The sequence below is a fragment of the Cyprinus carpio genome, chromosome B13 (assembly GCF_018340385.1).
Source record: "Cyprinus carpio isolate SPL01 chromosome B13, ASM1834038v1, whole genome shotgun sequence".
Taxonomy (NCBI): Eukaryota; Metazoa; Chordata; class Actinopteri; order Cypriniformes; family Cyprinidae; genus Cyprinus; species Cyprinus carpio.
The window spans coordinates 8,305,584-8,324,945 of record NC_056609.1 but is presented as its reverse complement, the minus strand read 5'-3'; the positions used below and the strand labels follow the sequence as shown (position 1 = coordinate 8,324,945).

At 38.0% G+C, this 19,362-nt stretch overlaps 1 protein-coding gene across 4 annotated transcripts in view; it reads right to left on the bottom strand.

The window, feature by feature from the left end:
* Nucleotides 1–15,947, bottom strand: part of qkib (QKI, KH domain containing, RNA binding b) — a 98,851-nt gene extending 82,904 nt beyond the window's left edge. For 2 of the 4 annotated variants that reach the window (XM_042736339.1, XM_042736342.1), the window contains exon 1: nt 15,198–15,947. In XM_042736339.1, the coding sequence (XP_042592273.1) occupies nt 15,198–15,339 (142 nt within the window). In that variant the 5' untranslated portion in view covers nt 15,340–15,947. The remainder of the gene's footprint in view (nt 1–15,197) is intronic. The other 2 variants (XM_042736338.1, XM_042736341.1) reach the window with 1 other exon arrangement.
* Nucleotides 15,948–19,362: the final 3,415 nt, after the last annotated feature.

Below are 19,362 nucleotides of genomic sequence, written 5' to 3'. Positions count from 1 at the left end.
CAACCAAATCCTAACAACTCACAGCAAAAATTATGCTGTACAACTAACCAAGCCTTTAAATTATCCCTCAAAATCCCGCTGCAAAACTTACTCAACTGTTCAACAACACATCAAAACTTTTGTAAATAACAATCCCTTTCAACACTACACAAACGGAGCCCTACAAAAGTTCAATAACCCCTCAAAACTACACTACACAACTAACTCAACCCTTCGATAACCCCTCAAAACTCCACTACAAACTAATTAAACCCTTCAATAGCCCCTCAAAACTCTGCTACACAACTAACTCAAAACTCCACTACACAACTAACTCAACCCTTCGATAGCCCCTCAAAACTTCGCTACACAACTAACTCAATCTTTCGATAACCGCTTAAGACTCCACTACAAAACTAACTAAACCCTTCGATAGTCCCTCAAAACTCCACTACACAACTAACTCAAAAACTCAACTACACAACTAACTCATTCCTTCGATAACCCCTTAAGACACAGCTACACAACTAACCTCAACCCTTCAAGAAACCCTCAAAACTCCACTACACAACTAACTCAACCCTTCAAGAAACCCTCAAAACTACACTACACAACTAACTCAACCCTTCAAGAAACCCTCAAAACTCCACTACACAACTAACTCAACCCTTCAAGAAAACCCTCAAAAACTACACTACACAACTAACTCAACCCTTCAAGAAACCCTCAAAACTCCACTACACAACTAACTCAACCCTTCAAGAAACCCTCAAAACTCCACTACACAACTAACTCAACCCTTCAAGAAACCCTCAAAACTACACTACACAACTAACTCAACCCTTCAAGAAACCCTCAAAACTACACTACACAACTAACTCAACCCTTCAAGAAACCCTCAAAACTACACTACACAACTAACTCAACCCTTCAAGAAACCCTCAAAACTCCACTACACAACTAACTCAACCCTTCATGAAACCCTCAAAACTCCACTACACAACTAACTCAACTCTTCAAGAAACCCTCAAAAACTCCACTACACAACTAACTCAACCCTTCAAGAAACCCTCAAAACTACACTACACAACTAACTCAACCCTTCAAGAAACCCTCACAACTCCACTACAATTTCTTTTCACCCCTCAAAACCACCTCAAAACTCTGCTACACAACTAACTCAAAACTCCACTACACAACTAACTCAACCCTTCGATAGCCCCTCAAAACTTCGCTACACAACTAACTCAATCTTTCGATAACCCCTTAAGACTCCACTACAAAACTAACTAAACCCTTCGATAGTCCCTCAAAACTCCACTACACAACTAACTCAAAACTCAACTACACAACTAACTCATTCCTTCGATAACCCCTTAAGACACAGCTACACAACTAACTAAACCCTTCAAGAAACCCTCAAAACTCCACTACACAACTAACTCAACCCTTCAAGAAACCCTCAAAACTACACTACACAACTAACTCAACCCTTCAAGAAACCCTCAAAACTCCACTACACAACTAACTCATTCCTTCGATAACCCCTTAAGACACAGCTACACAACTAACTAAACCCTTCGATAGTCCCTCAAAACTCCACTACACAACTAACTCAACTCTTCAAGAAACCCTCAAAACTACACTACACAACTAACTCAACCCTTCAAGAAACCCTCAAAACTCCACTACACAACTAACTCAACTCTTCAAGAAACCCTCAAAACTACACTACACAACTAACTCAACCCTTCAAGAAACCCTCAAAACTACACTACACAACTAACTCAACCCTTCAAGAAACCCTCAAAACTACACTACACAACTAACTCAACCCTTCATGAAACCCTCAAAACTCCACTACACAACTAACTCAACTCTTCAAGAAACCCTCAAAACTACGCTACACAACTAACTCAACTCTTCAAGAAACCCTCAAAACTACGCTACACAACTAACTAAACCCTTCAAGAAACCCTCAAAACTCCCCTACACAACTAACTCAACTCTTCAAGAAACCCTCAAAACTACGCTACACAACTAACTAAACCCTTCAATAGCCCCTCAAAACTCCGCTACACAACTAACTCAAAACTCCACTACACAACAAACTCAAAACTCCACTACACAACTAACTTTACCCTTCGATAGCCCCTCAAAACTCTGCTACACAATTAACTCAACCCTTCGATAGCCTCTCTAAACTCCACTACACAACTAACTTAACCCTTCAGAATTCCCTTATCTTAAGCATGCAGAATAACATAAGTGGACTTTGAACGATAAATTGCCGCTTTGAATGATTACTTAATTGTGATTAGAAATTCGATTTATTGTGCAACCCTACTCAACTACACAACTAACTCAACCCTAACACCTCAAAACTCAACTACACAACTAACTTAAACCTAACACCTCAGTACCCCACTACACAACTTACTCAACTCTTCAACAACCCCTCAAAACTCCTCTACACAACTAACCCAACCCTTCAAACTAACTCAACTCTTCAATAACTCCTCAAAAGTCCTCTACACAACTAACCCAACCCTTCGATAACCCCTAAAAACTCTGTAACACAACTACTTCAACCCTTCATTAGCACATCAAAGCTCTACTAAACAACTAATTTAAAACTCCATTACACAACTAACTTAACAGTTTGATGAAGCCTAAAAACTTCTCTAAAAAATTAACTAAACTCACAACAAGGATTACAGTATAAAGGCATCACTAAACTAATATCTAGCCATTGCTTAAAAGGACTGTGAAAAACTGAAGAAGCGTGAGTCTAGTTGTCAAAAAAACACAGAATCATTCTGTGCAACTGAGACATTCAATTTGTGTAAAGAACTCAAAACACTCAGGCACTGAGATGAGCACAAGGCTGGTGACTGCGGCTGTCTTTTCAGAGACAGACAAGGTACTCCATACAGCACAGGGACATCAGATGACAGGTACACACAGTCTCAGCGTTGTTCATATATCAGCTAGCAAATGAAGTGAAGCACAGAACCATGCAAATCCCCTCTCTGCTCTGGCCTTACTGATTGGCTGTCGCCTAATTGTGTTGCACTGTCACGGGACGAGACGGTAAGGAGTTAATAGGTTAATTTAAGAGAATGAACAGCCACACACATCACATGCTCTTGGAACGGAAGGTCACATTTATGCTGAAAACATGACTTTTTAGTGTCAACATCTTACCCTTTACTAAAAGTCTGATCCATATTGTGTTTTCAGTGTGAAACACGATTAAAGTCCAACAGAAGTATAACAAAACTCATTACCTTGAAACTGTAAATCTACGGTTTACACGAGCAAGCCCAGATCTAACAAATCAAGAGCGGTTATGGCTTTATTGTGAAGATGATATTAACAGGGAAATTTTTGGCTGCGTACTGACATTATATAAAAACCTGCGAGAGCCATTAGCCTTTAACAAAGAATTAAAATGTACATTTGGTGTGCAAAGGGTATGAGATAAATCACGCTAAGTAGGGAAGGGAATCGATCATTTCTCAGATGGCCTGAATTGCTCTTTATCTATATTAAACAGAAGAGTCTAATGGATGGCACTTTAGATGATCCCTTCGTGTCCTTTAAAAGGCATCTGCTTGGGCCCTAGCCCAGAACATTTGAAAATCATTCAGAAAAGGCTAGATTCAATTAAATATCTTTCCCGTACCTTGAACTTTGTGCTGCTGACGAAAGGTAAACACATCAATCTCCTTTTGCTACCTGAGCAGCAACAATCCTCAAATCTGATCAAGCGTTAACTTCGAATCTGGAGAAGAGGTCTGAGCAAGACTAACATGCTGTCATGGTGCTCAGGTGGAAAAAGAGATAACTGGATACTTTTACCAGATAACCTCAGCATTGTTTAAGACATGAGATATTTAGAACAATATCAACTGCTGGTCGACCAATATGGGCTTTCAATAATTTCAATATGATAATGGTGATATTGAGAGTATTTACACTTGTGTACTGTTCTTAAGCAACATGAAAAAATGTAAAAACTAATCATGAATCCAATTGATATTTGAGCTATTGAGCTAGATAGCACTTTAGTACGGTGGTCGAGTAGTGCAAAACAGATTACAAGTCTGAAAACCAAATATCAAATTACAAACGCAAATGCAAATCTAAAAAACAAAATAACAATTCAGAAAAGATTATAACAAGTCAGAAAACACAATGAGAAATCAGACAAACCGGAAGAGGTAGGTATAGTTTGAGACAGCACCATTGGTTTGGGATTACTCACCGCTGACTGGATGAGACATCTGTCAATCAACATATACAGAAAGAACCAGCTGAAGAACAGAGTTGTGAAAGTTTGGCTCAGTTTAAATGTATTGTATGCAGTAACTCCATTCTCCAACGTGTGTCAACACTTTAATAGCAGCTGTGATTAATCAGCTCCAGTGGCGCAGATGGTTAGGCGTGTACCCTTGGCTTTTTGATGCGATCGGCCTGGGTTCAATCCCAATTTATGCCAAACTTTTTTTCCTCCCTTTTCAAAACTTGTATCACATCGTAAAGGCAATTCTTTTTATTAAAAATTAAGGAAATAATCAAAAAGGTGAAAATAAAGTAAAGGGTAGGGTTAGGGTTAGGGTAGGTATAGCTTTATTGTACCAATAAGGTTGCATCTATTTAATAATTTGAATTAAAATTATATTTTACACTCAATACGTTATTATTGCATACTGTTTTATAATGAACTACCTGTACAATACTGAAGTGCAGATAATTACCACTATTTGCAACAAGTAGTATACATAGCAGACAATCCTGCTATTTTAACAGTGTAAATAGGTATTTGCACTTAGTGTGAATAGTATATTGTTAAAAATACAGCTTTTTTCACTTAGTGTAAATAGAATCGATTGCTAATACGAGATTTGAAAAGTGAGAAAAAAAGTTTGGCAAAAGGCGGGATCGAACCCGGGTCAAAAAGCCAGGGCCACACACTTAACCATCTGCGCCACTGGATCTGATTAACCCCAGCCATGCGTTGGAGAGTGGAGTTACTGCCAATAAGGCAGGTTATTTGCACAAAGTGTAAATAGACACTTCGTATGTTTTATTACATAGTAAGCTCAATTCATACAATACATTTAAACTGAGCCAACCTTTCTACCACAACTCTGTTCTTCAGTTGGTTCTTTCTGTATATGTTGATTGACAGATGTCTCATCCAGTCATTGGTGAGTAATCCCAAACCAATGGTGCTGTCTCAAACTATACCTACCTCTTCCGGTTTGTCTGATTTGTCGTTGTGTTTTCTGACTTGTTATTTTTTTTTGGATTTATCGTTGTGTTTTCTGACTTTTTATTTTGTTTTCGGATTTGTCGTTGTGTTTTCTGTCTTGTTATTTTGTTTTCGAATTTGTCATTGTGTTTTCTAACTTGTAATAATGTTTTCTGAATTGTTGTGTTTTTTTTTAATTGTTATTTTGTTTTTTAGATTTGCATTTGCATTTGTAATTTGTTATTTTGTTTTCAGAATTGTAATCTGTTTTGCACTTCTCGGCCACTGTACTTTACAGCACACTTAATGAACAAAACGTTTCACAAAACGGAAGTTTGCTTGGTTTTAAATGATAAAACAATCAGTATCCTGATCAACATGTAGATAAAAAGTACTGTGACACTTGGTTGTCAGATACCATTGGATCATGTTCATGGTTAGTTTGAACTATACCCAAGGTTACTCTTACAGGACAACCTGTGAATTTGAGGAGAGCTGATTAAAAGTAAATGTAAAAAAGCTCAGAAAAAAAAGTTTAAACGTTAATTCGAAGAAATGTGTGCAGCTGGGTTATAGCAGTTAACACTTTAAACTGAACCCATAAAAAATGTTGTTACTTGGAGAAAAATAAAGGCTTACTGAAACCTTAAACTTATTCATATGTCAACATTTCTCATCTTAATTTAGTCTACAGTAACTTGGTGTACTAAAATAGATCCTAAATTATATACATATATATTAAAAAAGAAATGGCAAAAACAAACAACTAAACTACTAAAACTTTAAAATTATACTTTAATAAACTACAATAGTATCTTAATGATACTACCATTTCACTGGTGTGCAGATGCCCCTTGGTTTAATATTTTATGATATGTGTTTAAACGACAAAGAGTGTACTTTCATGTTTTTGGAAAATTTTGTGCACAGATGCCAATAGTGTCAAAAAATTCCCAGTTTAATGAATTCCTGAGAACAACTAAAAATGCTGTATAATGCATGCCAAGCCAGTGGTTGCCGAATTCACTTTCTAAAGAAATGCTACATACCTGCGCACATTTGCATTACTCACGTAAGTACTTGCGCATACCTATAGACAGAACATGTAATATACATGCGTACGACGCCATGTTTTCACAAATTCATATTTTTGCAGTTAACACAGAGACAATAACATTATTGGTTTCAAAAACCTGCACTTTGAAACCCATTTTCAAAAGTTTGCATTGGCAAGGCCCCAAAATGCTGTTGTTGTGTAAATGAACATCCAAAACACATAAAAAGTTTTTAATTTTTAGTTGAAAATGGTGTTGTGTAAACACCCCCTCAGACTGAATCAACTGAATGGCACATAAACAGCCATCTATAAGATGATAATGCAGTCCACATATACAGCAACCCCTAATAGTGACAAACACTGCATTTAAACGCAGGTATAAGTTAAATAACCAGAAAAAATACTTTTTGATTAACATGTTAGATCTCGCTGGAATATGAATTATTTCAGGTTATAGGATTTCGCTCTCAGAGGCAACGGGCAAGGATAAGGAACGACAGGAGACCAAAATCTATTGACATAAACGAGCTCAGATGTTGCCTTTTCATTCACCCTCTTACTTTGAAATCAATACGACTCTGTCCGTGTAGGTAGATTCTATTCACATTCTCCTCTCACCCAGTCTCCTGGCGAGCCCGTGGCGGGCTGGAGACTTAGTCAGCAGTCTGTGAGAAACAGTTTCAATTACACAGAGTGCTTTTAAAATGAGGGATGTGAATGCATTATAAAGCTCAACGCTGATGTATTCACTAATAATGACGGCATCACAGGAAGCTGGCCATAATAATCCCCAATGATGTATAGAGTAACTGATCGAAGCAGAAATGGAAGGGGGTTGTCATGTGATTGATTTCTCCTTGAAATGAACCAGCACTGCTTTTGAGCGAGGAGAACTGGGGCACATGACTTTGTGACACAATGACCCCATGACCCCTGCGCTCTGGAACATCAAGTACTGTCAGATGACAGTCTCTCTGTGTGTGTTCTTAACTTCTGCTCTAATGACCCTTCAAAGTCGTCTTGTGACAGGAAATGATGTTCAGAAGATTTAAGGAAGGCATGCTTACCTGAAATAGCACGACCTACGCTCTGATGCCAACCTTATTAATCTGTTGTGTCTGTTGAATGCACAATCACCACCTCCTGATTTCGGAGCATCTCAAAATATCACTGCGCACATCAATGCAAAGAGCTAAACTTAAGCTAAACTTAGTGTCGCTGGCACACAGCGGGTCTCAGAATGTAAGATGAAGTGAAACTCACCTCAGGAATCTGCCTGTGACTGGCTGCAAATTTGCAACTTAGTAATCAAACTCTAAATAGTCACAATGTAGACGTAGAGGCTATCAGAGTGACACTGAAAGCCTCAAAATGACAACTGTTAAGACACGCAGAATCAAAATTGAGATCTCATGAGTGACTGAATTAAAATGCTCTATATGCCACACAAATATAGTACACCACACAGAAGACTCAACAATTGGTTAACATGTTGCTAAACTCTCACAAGGCAATACTCTAACAACCATAAAACACTTATCATGCAAATACTGAGTTCATTTAAAAAAAAAATATATATATATATATATAACCTTTTAGTACTAAAATTCTTAAGAATAAATATTTCTTAGCTAATATTTTAATATTTTATGAATATTAAGCATTTTTTTGTCTTAAAAATACTCTTGAAAAAAACAACAACCTTGTCTTAAATCTAAAAAGGCAAGTTATGCTTAGGAATGTTCTATAAGCATTTGAGAATCTGGGCCCAGATCAGTCTTATTTGTGAATGAATGGTTAAGTGTGATTTATGATCACACTCAAACTAATTGTTTCATCTGTTTTACTGACTCATATGGTCAAGCTGAATTATATGGTCACTAGAGGAGAAGATTTTCAGTGAAAAATGGAGGTTACTATGCGCTGTCATTGTATGGAAATTTTTTCCAAATTTCCATTGAAGTATACATTATGAAATACATTAAAATTAAAGTCCCTGCATTGCTCGAGATGCTTCTGGTGTCGTAAGTCACCTGTATCTCTCTCCGTCTCTAGCTCCTAATGAGTGCACAGCTCATTTCCTACTCCTCGAATGCCACAAAGTGAGAGGGATTGTAAAGTATCCCAGAAAGGACAACTACTTTACAACTAAAGACAGAGTCCTAAAGAAGATAATTCTGGGTAAATTGACTTTGACCCCAGTAAAACTCCTCAGGATTAATTAATTGCTCCAATTAGGTGATGAATGTGACCACTTAGACTAATTGTCAGTGGGGCATGCGCTTCTCCTGTCCTCATGGGATCTTTAGGGAGCATGAAAGTAAAGCGCCTTGTATTGAAGTTTTAGAAGGCAAAGTCATTAAAATGGGTCCTCGGAGTGTGATTATCAGCACATCAGATTTTCTCTGTGAGTTTGAGTGAAAAATTAATGACTGCACTTAGTGTGCTTGTCCTGTTTAGGTAGCGATAAACCCGCAGTTTTGTATGAGTCCTGTTTGCCTGGTTAACTACATGTGTGATAAGATTGTTGTATTTGTCAATGAGGCTTCTTAGTAGTGTTCAACAGGCTAAACAAGCTCCTGATAATTGGGAAAACTGGAACCATCTTGTTAATTTATTGACAACCAAATATTTTTTTTCTTTTAACCCAAAGCTTACCCAACAGTTAGGCATCCCATCGTCTTTTGACTATCTGTATAAAGACAGTTTACAGCCACTTAGGAAAGATCGTTCTGACTGACATGAAAAGTGACCAATCACAGTCAATTTTTGTGTTGACATGCCATTTAGAGGCTAAAAACAACAAGAACAGTCAGCTTGGTCACCAAAGAAATGATCAGAAATGTGAAAGACTTTGTATAAAAAACTTTCTGACTATCCAAAACTATAAAGTGTAATATTACTGAAATTAATGTTTAAAAGTTTGGGGTAAGATGTTTTAATGGTTTTGAAGGAAGTCTTTCATGCTTACCACGGCTAGACTTATTTGATAAAAATACTGTAAAAAAAAAAATAAAATAAAAAAAAATGTAATATTGTGAAATATTATTACAATTTTAAATAACCTTTTTCTATTTGAATATATTTGAAAATGTAATTTATTCTTGTAACGCCAAGTTGAATTTTCAGCTTTAGTGTCATGTGATTCTTTAGAAATTATTCTAATATGATGATTTGCTGCTCAAGTTATTATCAATGTGAGAATTTGTATTATTTTTTGGGGAATTGTGATCATTTCACAATTCACGATCAATATAAAGTTCAAAAGAATAACATTTATTTTAAATGGAAATCTTTTATAATATTATAAATGTCTTTCCTGTCACTTTTGATCAATTTAAAACATGTTTGCAGAATAAAAGTATTATATGCCCCCCCCCCCCAAAAAAAAATAAAAAAGTTAAAAATACAGATCCTAAACTTTTAAAAATATCTGCTTGTAGACATTTAGTACTGTATATTTGCTACTAAGAGCCTCCAACAAAACTCAAAAAATTAATAAATAAATGAGCCACTAAACTGGAAATTTTTGGCAAATTAGGTAATTAGTTGTACCTCAGAAGCCCTCCATACCTTGTAAACAGGACTTCTTTTCCAGGCAGACTGGTGCACCCAGACTCCTGGAAGTTGCACAGCACCAGCCAATCAGATTTCAGCCAGCTCTTGCCATTTTTGTGTGCAATATGCATCAGACTGTCAGTGTCTGTGGGTGGTCCATTGCCATGCCGTCTGAGGCTCAACATCCTACAACTAAGAATATCTTGAATTTAATTCAGAATGTTTGAACATTGTGCTCGAGTGCCTTGAATACAAAATATTATGTACTTCTAGTCACTATTTAGAAACCTTTTACGACACCATAAAAGAACAATTTGGTGTACAAACCATGAATGACCATTGAGCATTACCATGCCTTACGGGCTCACATACATCTCTGTTTCTATTACCGTCTCTATTCAAACAGTAACTAACTCCATTCTCTATGGATGTCAGCAGCACAACTTTGCCTTATGGGCCTTGTACTGATGGCAGCGGCTGCTCCCCTGATTAAATTCATCATCTTTATTACAGCGCCGAGTGCATGGCCTAGCATGGCTGACTGCTCCTGTTGCCCATTGAGAGCATTCATCTGCACTAACGGGGGCAGGGGTTTACGCTTGGTCTGTGCATCAGCCTGTGAGCATCACGTCTGCTTCACGCAAATGCATCGCTCACAGGTGACATGCCAGGGCCAGTCGCACGTCTCATATCTAAAGGCCACAGTACCCTTCAGAGCGAGAAGAAACGGCTCTCTACAACACTGACTATGGCAAGGGGCTTCAAATAATGTGTATGATATACACTTGCGTTTGTTAAAGAATGAATTGTCCACGGAATCAATGGATCCAATTTACATACTGTAACGTTGTAATTCTAGCACTTGTTTTTTTTTTTTTGGTTACACTTTATTTTGATTGTCCACTTTAGACATTCTACTAACTATAAGTAACTTTGAAACTACATGTCAACTAATTCTCATTAATTTACTTAAAAGGTACTGTACCTGTACATGTCCGCTAACTCTCAGAGTAGACTGCTAAGTTAGGTTTAGGGTTAGTAGAATAAGTTGACAAATGCTTGTAAAGTTTTCTTACTCAGTATGTTGTATGTTGTGGACCATAGTACTATAATGACTGCTAGTCGACATGTAGTTGCAAAGTTACTTACTGTTAGTAGAATGCACTCACTGTTCTGGGAACTGCAGAAATGAGGGTCCGTTAGAAATGCATTTATATAATTTTAGGTTTGTAACTAGTAAAATGACAGAAAACAGCCTTTATATATATATATATATATATATATATATATATATATATATATATATATATATATATATATATATATATATACTGTATATATATATATATATATATATGCATGGCAAATCAATGAACTATACACTGACTAGAAATATATCGCTCAAAATGTTTAGTACACAACTTCACATTTACATTTGCTTATTTGCTTCTGCACAAGCTCTAAATCCCCCTTGGATTACTTAATTAATACCAAAAAGTAATGTTTAATACAAAACAGTAAGCAGAAATAGAGGCAAAATTGATGTGGTGGACGGCTGATTTATTTTATTTTTTGTTATTTAAAAACACAATTAATCAGGTCCCCTGACCTAAATGCAATTCTGTATTTTAAGGGATTTTCCTATCACTAAAGCAATTCAAGCTTAGTCAGTTGGAGGATTTTCTCAGCAATTCAGTCAAATAATTTAATAGATAAGCAGCCCTAGTTTTAAATGTTATCTGCCATTCAAAAAGTTTTTTTTTTTTTTTTTTTTATCCAAAGTGTCAAACAGTAGTATACTAGCTAAAGGATAGTCCTCATGGAGCAACCCAGGGTAAAGTGAAGTGCTATAGGGCACAATAACAATAAAGGATCCCAGACACTCCATCAGCATACGGTGCCCTCTGATTAAATGTGAACTTGTGACCTTTGGATACCGATAATATAATCAGCCTGGCTCTACACCTACTAAATGAGCACCATCCCAAATGTTCAAGAGGATAAAAAAAAGAAAACAATAATGATATTATAGTAATTTATGAGAGAATATAACAGTTTGTCTATATTTCTAGTTTCAGTAGATTACAGTAATCTAGAGTAATTTACAAAAATTAACAGCGCTCTCATAGTGATAATGACAGCAGTTGCCTAAAATCCAAAGCACTCCCAAGCTACCGCTTGCATCCGATTATGTGATATTACAAACGAGAGTGTAAAATGAATGCACATTATGAGATGGATGCAAGCCGACACAAACACACACATTCACACACTCTCATCCAAACAGAGCCAGATTTGTTGGATATTACAACACCCCACGGGGAATATCACACATGCGATCTCACACAGCTACTGAGCGCTTCTGAGCGATCGCTTGCCTCGATTATTGAAGATGCCACAGATTTTCAACACTTTCAATTAATTTCTCCATTTTCATTCTCACAGAGCCGTGCAGAAAAGAGTTTCATGTATTATCAATGTAGCGGTCCAGCATGAGCGGTAGACCATAATTTACGCTCTCCGCATCGTTCTAGGACAGAATAGAGCTGAGCTCGGCAAAAGCTGATGATTAAGAGTTGCTTTGGTGATGGTTCCACTGTAGCAACAAAGCTTCTGAGATTACAAAGGAATATATATACTGTATACAGATGTTGAAGCACGCAGTCTGTGAGTTGCAGTGCTGTAGCACGACAACAGGACATTAATTTCTCAGTGAATCCAGAGAAGCACATTTTCAGATCTCATAACAACCAAAGATCATGACCAATTGCAATTAGTTTTCTAAAAGGCTCATGATCAGAGGCATGCATGCACACGCTCCTAACATGCAGATGTCCTGTTTATCGGAGGTCAGGGCTCAGTTCTGCAATGGTTCAGTAGTGGAAGTGAAACCGACTGCTCAGTTCACTCTCCTGAGCACAAGATTAACTCACTGTCTCAGTCTGACTGAGTGTGTGCTCCCTTGACAGCGTTATTAATTTAGATTGGCACAAGCTAGACTGTGACAAACCTATAATGTGTGGTGGAGGAAACGACTCTAACTGGCATATTACTCAAAAAGATTGCATTAAACAGCATGACACATATCTACGCCAGATTCTCACCAACTCTCTGTATAAAAATCTGTGAAAACTCACGACGTGAGTCATACTTCGCAAGTGAAATGCAGAATATTCTTCATGTTGGCAGGTAAGATCAGCCGCATCGTTCTGATTACATGGCTAATGTTACAGGCGAACATCACCGGCTTTATCCAGAGAGGAAAGCTAGTTTCGACCAGAGGGAAAGGCTGTAAATGTGAGTGACAAGAAATAAACAAGAAAGCGACTGTGAAACTACTGCAATTCACAAAGCACAGTGTAAAGCCAGGCCGCAGGCCCTCCCGGGGGGAGTATGATGATGTCCAAAATGCAAGTTTAACAGGATAGCGTGTAAAAGACACGTTTTGATGGATTTCTAAACTGACAAATAAGAAATTATTTGATTAGAAGTCTAAAAATGAAACTGACATTTTAAAATGACATCACAGAGGAGTTATTAGGCTTACGTCACTCTGCTGTGATTTGCAGATGAATACGATCCTGGTGTATTTAACTGTGGATGCCAAGGGACTGGAATGGCATGCTGGGCGCAGATGAGTTATTTGGGACTGTGTGTCAGCAATTATAAACCTACCAACCTTCCTGACTTGAGCGAGGGAGGGTGGCAGCGCTCAAAGATGTCAAAAATATAACGACACCCTCTCCCTCATACTGTAATGAGAAAGTAATGATGAGTAATGAGTCGGTAATGTAGAGTAATGTGTGTAATGATGGAGTTTTATAAACGTAATTTAAAATGTAGGTTTGCTCAAGAGGTTCTAAATTATTACAAGCACATCATGATCTGAAATTACGTTTGCTTTGTTTGACAACAGTTTATTTTTTTTAACTGATTTTCAATTTTCAGGGAAATTCCGTAAAGCAAAAGAAATGAAAATGCATGTGTTAAATAGGCAAGAATATTACAAAACAAAAGAACAATGAAAATCAGTCTACAATGACAGAATGGCCTCTGCATTCAGGAATAAAAGGAACTTATTAAGAAGGTGGTTAGAGAGGGCCCTCTCTATGACAGGGGTCATTTAAATAGATAGATAGATAGATAGATAGATAGATAGATAGATAGATAGATAGATAGATAGATAGATAGATAGATAGATAGATAGATAGATTTAATTCGCAACAAAGGCCCAAGGATCTCTATAAAACACTTTTAAAACAGTCTGAACGAGAAAAAGAGCACAGTTTGGGGAAATATATAAACCTTATTAAGAACTTTATAAAGTTGACAGCAGGAGATGGGTACGAGGTTTCTAACAAGAATTAGTCAGGAGCCCCCTGGTGCCACAGTACACACAATTCTCACCCTAAACCACAAATTACTGAGTGGTCAACTGCTCTAGGACAACAGTTAAACCATGTCATGGTGCACATACTGTATAAAAAGACTAATTCGACAAACTAAGTTTTGAGAATATTGGTGTTATACTTAGATACAGCAAAAAAAAACGGTTTGAGGCTATTGTTGTGTGTGCTGTTTTACATACAAATGTTGGGCTGTTTTTTATAGTCTATACTTAACTACTGGCTTACACATACTGGGCCATTTTTGTTGGGTTATTTTGGTAAACAACACGTCTGGCGCCCACTATTTAAATACCAGCGTCCAGAAGAGGATCTGTAGGTGTGACAGTAGGTTTATCTTTCTTGTGTAGGCTCACTCATTACATTTTTTGTTGTTATCACGTAGACATCAGTCCAATACAATTTACACAACTCGTAAGTGATGGTCAACCTGAGCTACATCAGTTCAACATAGACTCCTGTTGTAAATCTCTCGATATCTGCCTGTGTAAACTGCTTAATTTAGAGTTTAAATGAGAGAAATTTTACTTAGACTACGAGTTTTATTTTTTGTCTCAGAGTTAACAACTTACTCTCAAATATTAAGGTGAAATTGTAAAATGAACCTATTGCATTAAGGTCTTATTCACATAAACATCATACTTGTTTTTTTCTAACGAGGCATACATTAATAACCAACAGAACTGCTGTAAAATCATTTCGCAAGCCACAGGTATCCCCCTGCAACGGAGAAGTAGCGACTACAGAATGGGAGTGTTAACTTAAGCAGCTTTTAAAGCAGAACTAAAAGGCTGTGTAAGTGGTGTGTTTGGCAAAACAGGGATGCCACCAAAAATGCAACTGACGCTATAAATTGTTACTGTTAACCGCTTTGCCTTAAGCGCGAACGACCGCGCTCCGTTTCCAGCACCGTTCCGTGGGATCTGACGGGCATTACCTTCGTCGAGAAGCCGTTCAAGGTGGTTGAAGATCCCGCAGAAGTTGGGCAGACTGCTCATCAGTTTCTTATCGTTCATGAGCTGCATCAGATAATCTGGGGTCGGCTTCGGCTTCTCTTTCGTTTCCATTTCCCCCACCATATTCCACAGAAATCACCACCGACGCCCCAAAATAGACGGAAAAAGTCCCAAAATAAATAAAGGCTTGAATATAAATAATAAATAGAGTACAAAAACGCAAGTGAAGAAGGCAAGTGCCTGACTCGTCCGCGGAAAAGGCTGCTGTCTCTGTCTTTACGCGCAATCCGCTGCTGCAATAGGCTACGGCAGTTCGGGAGATGACAGTGGTTAAGCGCAGCTGATGAAATGAAATTAAATGAACAAAATGAAATATAAACGTGTGGAGAGGGAAGCCAGGTCTCCTTTCAGAAACAATTCCCGATAAATCCCACAAGTTACTCGCAAAGGCGACTCCCGCGTGCCCACTGCCCCTTTTAAGATTTATTTTAGCGAGAGATTTGTCCTTAACTTCCTCTTGAGGCGGAGAAAATGCACCCTTTCCCCGAGCTCCCCAGAGCTTCCTGTGTCTTGTCTGTCTGTGTATGTGTGCAGCACTAGAAACGTCTGTCCCGCCTGTCTCTTACGCGCAATAAAGGCGCTTTCTCAATGAGATTGGCATTCGGTCCTCCGTTACCGACCAGCTCCTCTTGCGCTCGCGATCCGTCACATGATCACACTGAGTCCCGGCAGCAGAAATCAGACTGTGGCAGGAGAGAGAGAGAGAGAGAGAGAGAGAGAGTCTGTGCATTTGAAAAACAATTAGCCCATTTCAAACGCGACTCGTTTCTGAAGCATGTCTGTGAGATATGCATCTTGCGTATTGCAATGAATGACTTCACATGAACTATTCCATAGAGATGCTATTTTCCCCCTTGTGCGTGCAAACTACAAGTGAACGTCAATGTCTATGCATTCTCCAAAACGCCTTTTCTCTACACTTACCAGTTATCACAATTTCTGTTTTCAACGTGTTTTCATTTACTCCCCATCATGTCCTTCTGAAAATATATGGTTTGTTTTCATTTAAACATAAAATGAGACAATTTTGAGCTGCACTTTCATAAAAATATGGCCATATGTTTCTATGAGGAACAGACTAAAGTTAAGTTGCTGGATTCGTTTTGTTACACTTTTTTATTGTGTGTAAAGAGCAGCCCTGGCAGTCTACCAAATATCTCCTTTAGGGTTTCATGAAAGAAAAGTATGCTAGTTTGAAACAACATGAAGGTAAGTAGGCCTAATCATTAAAAAAAGAGCAAAATTAAGTTGAGTCTTTCTTTAAATTGTACCTCTGCAAGCTCTATCCCCATTGTTTTTAGGTGTTTGTGAGACTGAGTGTGAATTGGTCACATGGGTCTAATATTAAAAGACTCATTTGTTCTCTTTTGGCAAGCTGGATGGGAATAGTGAAGTAGAAGAAGTGCGATTGACTAAACGCCGGCGCCCATCAGATCGTACCACAATGGTAAAGAAGAAAACAAGGCATTTATCTCAATAGGAGGACTTCCTCTGCAGAAAGAAAAAAAAAATCATTACACAATGCGGATGGAGGCTAATGCTTTGTCAATATGTGCCAATACTCAACGAAAGCTAAGGCTATGGGAACAGCCTCTCCCTCTGGATTAGAGCACTTTTTAATTTACATAATTAACATTTTTTTGTCCCCGTTGGAGCAGCATAAGAAAAGCACAAGCAGACAGCTATTACAGAGATTTGGAGTTTGATGTGCTACATTTTCATTCCAAGCATTCATTCTTTACGTTAATGAAATGCATTCGATTTTGCTAAATAAACGCTATGCCCTAGCACCACATTTTGAAATAGCAAACGTGCAATTTCAGAGAGAACTGAAGTTATTTTCCCACACAGTAAGCATAATTTATGACTGCTTGTATCCCTTCATTACTATGTTTATATAAATACTCTAATTGGCCTAATGGTTTTGTCACTTCTTTTGTTATGCAAAGCAGTTCTCATGCATGGTGCTGTTTGGCTTTTTGACATAGCCATGAAAGCAATTGTTCCAGTCGCCGTTTGACGTTACATTGGTCCATCACTCCTATTCACGTGAATGAAAAAAAAAAATAAGAAGAAGCACGTATAAGAAATAGCCGGAAAACAAAACGAGGGAGAAGGCTGAGGAGATGAGGGTAGAGAGGGCTGGCGGCCCAGTATCTGACAGCATGGAAACAAACGACCCACCAGAACAGGAAGGGATTGTCCAGGTCCTGCCCAGCACCTTTTCATCCTTTTGTCATGCCCGGGGCTTTCACATGCAGATCGCCTTGGACGAAGAGGCCTATGCTAGGGCGCCTTGCCCTCCTGACTACAGAGAAAGGGGTGTATTTACCCCTCACCCCTTCTTCAGCGAGCACTGCCCCTCCACCCCGCGGCTCCCAGCTCCCTCGCTTGCTCTCCAAATGACGGAAGCCTTGTTTGAGAGCAGAGGAATTACATTAATGAATGCATTCCTTCACACATGCACCCTGAAACCAGGCAAGCTTGTCTCTGTTTGGTTGAACCAGGGAACAAGTGCACTGTCGCTCTCAAACCTTTGCTTTTCATCTCGCTCTGGCCCCCTCTTTTTCACTTGTTCGCTCTCCTTCAGATAGTCCAGATCCCCTCATAAAAGTACATGTCACCAGTATGTGGGTTTGAGCAGAACATGAAAACAGCCTGTAAACCGATGAATCCAGATGCAGTCAAGGAAAAGAGGAGCCTTCCCTGTGGAATGCATGCTTTTGAACATATATATGAAGAGTAATTAGCCAAAATAATCTCATTACTGCTCAAAAGTACACTGATCTTATAATATAAACATGCAGAAAATTTTAGAGACATACAAATGGTAAAAATCCTTAATTTGATCATATTTATGAGAAATGAAACTCATTAACTCATCATACCGCAGTTAACACATTTCCGTAATAGTAGCAGCAGAAGCTTATTTAAACATAATATTGCTTGGATTAACTTAATGATTAACATTTTATAGAAAATATTTTTGGAAATCAATGTGCTGATGTGTCTTCTATAAATGTGAAGAATCTGTGCAATTATAGTTTTTTGAAGCCAGAGTGCATTACATTTAATTCAGTCATGAATGATTGAATGCATTACTGAAACAACCATGAAACATCAATAATAATTTCCATAACTGAGCTCCAAGGCTCATTTCCAGTGCGAAATGTCTTATCGAACACATTACTAAATTTGATCATGTTCCACAAAATAAATCGGTCATTAGTTCCCATGGCAGCCCTGTGGCTCAGTGCACACTGAACATCCATGAGCAGATCCCTAGCTGAAAGAACGGGCCACAAAAAGCCCGATCAGGTTGTCTCCAAGTTTTTTTGCTGGCTGAGTCTTTTGTAACATGAATCTGCTGTGTGCTAATTTGACATGCTGCAGAGATAAAGGGGGGGACTCATGTTAGTTTCAGCATCAGAGGATCGGAATGTGGGCCATTTAATGCAGGAGTCAGACAATTCCTCTCGGACAGACCCACATGGTTAAATGAATAGAGAGGTAATTAACAGAAAGCCTTGACTCACTGGATAAAACAATATTCAAATCAGAGAGACTGAGATGGAATGATAAAGGAGGCTGGATGGAAAAAGTGTGTGTTATGGAACAGCAAACTATGAAGAGGAGAGGATAAAGCAATAAACAACTACTAACAGGAAAACATTATGAACAGAACAGAACAGAGATCAAAGTTTCAGTTCAAGAGGCTGATTTCATTCATAACTCAGTTTTGAAAAATGTGCAGTTATTGAGTTTTGTTGTTGAATTAAATCTTACAAGTATTAAGTCAAAATTAAGTCAAACTCATACTTATAAAGACAGTGAGCACAATTTATTTAAAGTACGTTCTGCAGGTTTTTACATTTATTTTCAAATAATATTTGTGTAAAATCTAAAGAAAGTGAATCTTTATGATGCGTATTTGAAAGCTCAATTAGAATTTGGCTGAAGACGGTTATTGGGAGTTAATGCGCAGTCCATTAGCGAAATTTAGGCAAAATTTTGTGAGTAAAAAATGGTATATTGTCAATAGTGCAGCGAAGCATGAAGTACTGCTTACACAAAACTCATTTTCAA